Source organism: Pteronotus mesoamericanus, unplaced genomic scaffold (genome assembly GCF_021234165.1).
Source record: "Pteronotus mesoamericanus isolate MK-2021 breed Mesoamerican mustached bat unplaced genomic scaffold, CSHL_Meso_final contig_50, whole genome shotgun sequence".
Lineage (NCBI taxonomy): Eukaryota > Metazoa > Chordata > Mammalia > Chiroptera > Mormoopidae > Pteronotus > Pteronotus mesoamericanus.
The window spans coordinates 13,895,946-13,897,823 of record NW_026555186.1 but is presented as its reverse complement, the minus strand read 5'-3'; the positions used below and the strand labels follow the sequence as shown (position 1 = coordinate 13,897,823).

The 1,878-nt window shown below is 40.0% G+C and overlaps 1 protein-coding gene across 1 annotated transcript; it reads right to left on the bottom strand.

Moving 5' to 3' along the window:
* Window positions 1-892: 892 nt before the first annotated feature.
* Window positions 893-1,174, bottom strand: LOC129074723 (cytochrome c oxidase subunit 6B1-like). The gene is given in 1 exon segment (XM_054578644.1): window positions 893-1,174. A coding segment is annotated over 1 exon segment (282 nt).
* Between the last annotated feature and the right edge of the window lie 704 nt (window positions 1,175-1,878).

Below are 1,878 nucleotides of genomic sequence, written 5' to 3'. Positions count from 1 at the left end.
TAATAAAGACCAGCATGAAGGTGAGAGTGGGGGTGGAACACATGGGCATAAGGGCCCTATCTCCTGACAAAGGAGAGTGATGAGAGTGGGACTGGGGAGTAGAGAGGAGCAAATCCCACCTTTTCCTCCCACTGCAGTGTATTACAAGGAAGAAACGTTGCCTACCGTTAGAGCTTCCTAGTTCTTCCTAGTCTCACAGGTGCAAAGCAGCAGTTTTTAAAATAATTATGTTTTTTCCCCTCAACAAATGTGTGACCCTTGCATGCTTAAATATTTTGTCAATTCATTTGGCAACAAATGGTTGCATATTAAGCCAATTTGTTCCTCTTCTTGAAAATAAATTCTGGATTCAGACCATTAGAGCTGCTCTTGAGAGAATATGATAATTGAGGTTTCTCCTAGAGAAAATATTCTCCTACTGAACATTGAGACATGAATTGTAGAAAACAGTGCTTTATTTTCATACCAGATGCCTTGTATTCATATTCGTGTTTTTCTGTGCAAGAGTTTTTTACTTTAAAAAGTGATAAAACAAGGGCTCCAGCATTCATATCATTCCTTCCTTGGTATGAAGAAGCAGACATATGAAGAACAAGCTGAAAACAAGAGAATCATATGATTATTCCAAGTTACAGAGATTTAAAGATGAAACTGCCATATTCTGCCATGGAGTTTTCTGAGAATGGGAATTATTTTCTGTTTTAAGACATATTTGTGTTTTTTGAAAACCTTATTTTTTTAAACAAGTTTTATCTTTTTTTTTCACTTTTCCAACAAATATTTATTATTAGTTAATCCATGACTCAGGATCACAGTGTAGGATATACCCAGGTCTCTCTTCACCTCCCTGGGAGAAGGATGGAGGACAGAGGACAGATGAGGTGCAGTGAGTTCAGATCTTCCCAGGAAATGTGCCTTCTGCCCAGTGGTCATCCTAGGCCAACACTCAGGATATGGGGCAAAAGGACTTGAACATATGCCAGGACAATTCACACATGGATACATCACCACCCTTAGCAGTCATTGGCTTGTCACAGCAGTGGAAGTTCAGGTAGTTTTGCCAACAGTTCCTGGTCTGGTTCTGGATGGGGAAGTGGCTAGCAAATGGGGCAGTCAGGTAGCTCTTGATTTTGGTCTTGATGTCTTCTGCCACCTTTCTGACTTCTAAAGACATGCCTAAAGATGCTTGCAGTTCAATGTGACCCTTAGCAAACACCTAAACAGGTTTTATCTTGACTTGAAATTTCCAAGGACAGTTTAGCCACAGGGATGCATACAGGTCTAAGTAGATGATTTTACCTAAGAATTAAGCAGGAGACAATTTTGCCCAGTTTGTGTCCCCTGTGTGTGCTTGTGTATGTTTGCGTGTGTGTTTAGTATCACAGTTATGTCTAACAGCCTGCACCAAGATCAAATGTAGAGACCTACTACTTGCTCTTTGAGAAACATCCAAGGTTAGTACTTGTATGGGAGAAACATCCAAAGAAGCACCTACTCCACATTTTCTTCAGGAAAGTCCGCAATGTGATGGGAAGAAAATGGCGTGCTTGGGCACCCATCAAAGTAGGTTGCCATTGCAGAGCAGTGACTTATTTGCTATAGGAAGTCATGAAATTATGTCATTTCTCCTTACTTATTGTCCTAACATATAGCATGATGGTCCCTAACAGAGACTATGGAAAGGTTAATGATTCCATGTTACAGGAGAAGTTTAGGATCAATTGGCACAACCTGAATCCCATTGGGCAGTCAGTTTCCTGGAGGACTTTGAAGAGATGGGAGAAAAGACAGTACCTTTTTAAAAATGTATTTATTGAATTTATTGGGGTGACATTGGTTAATAAAATTATATAGGCTTTAGGTGTTCAGGTGGACAAC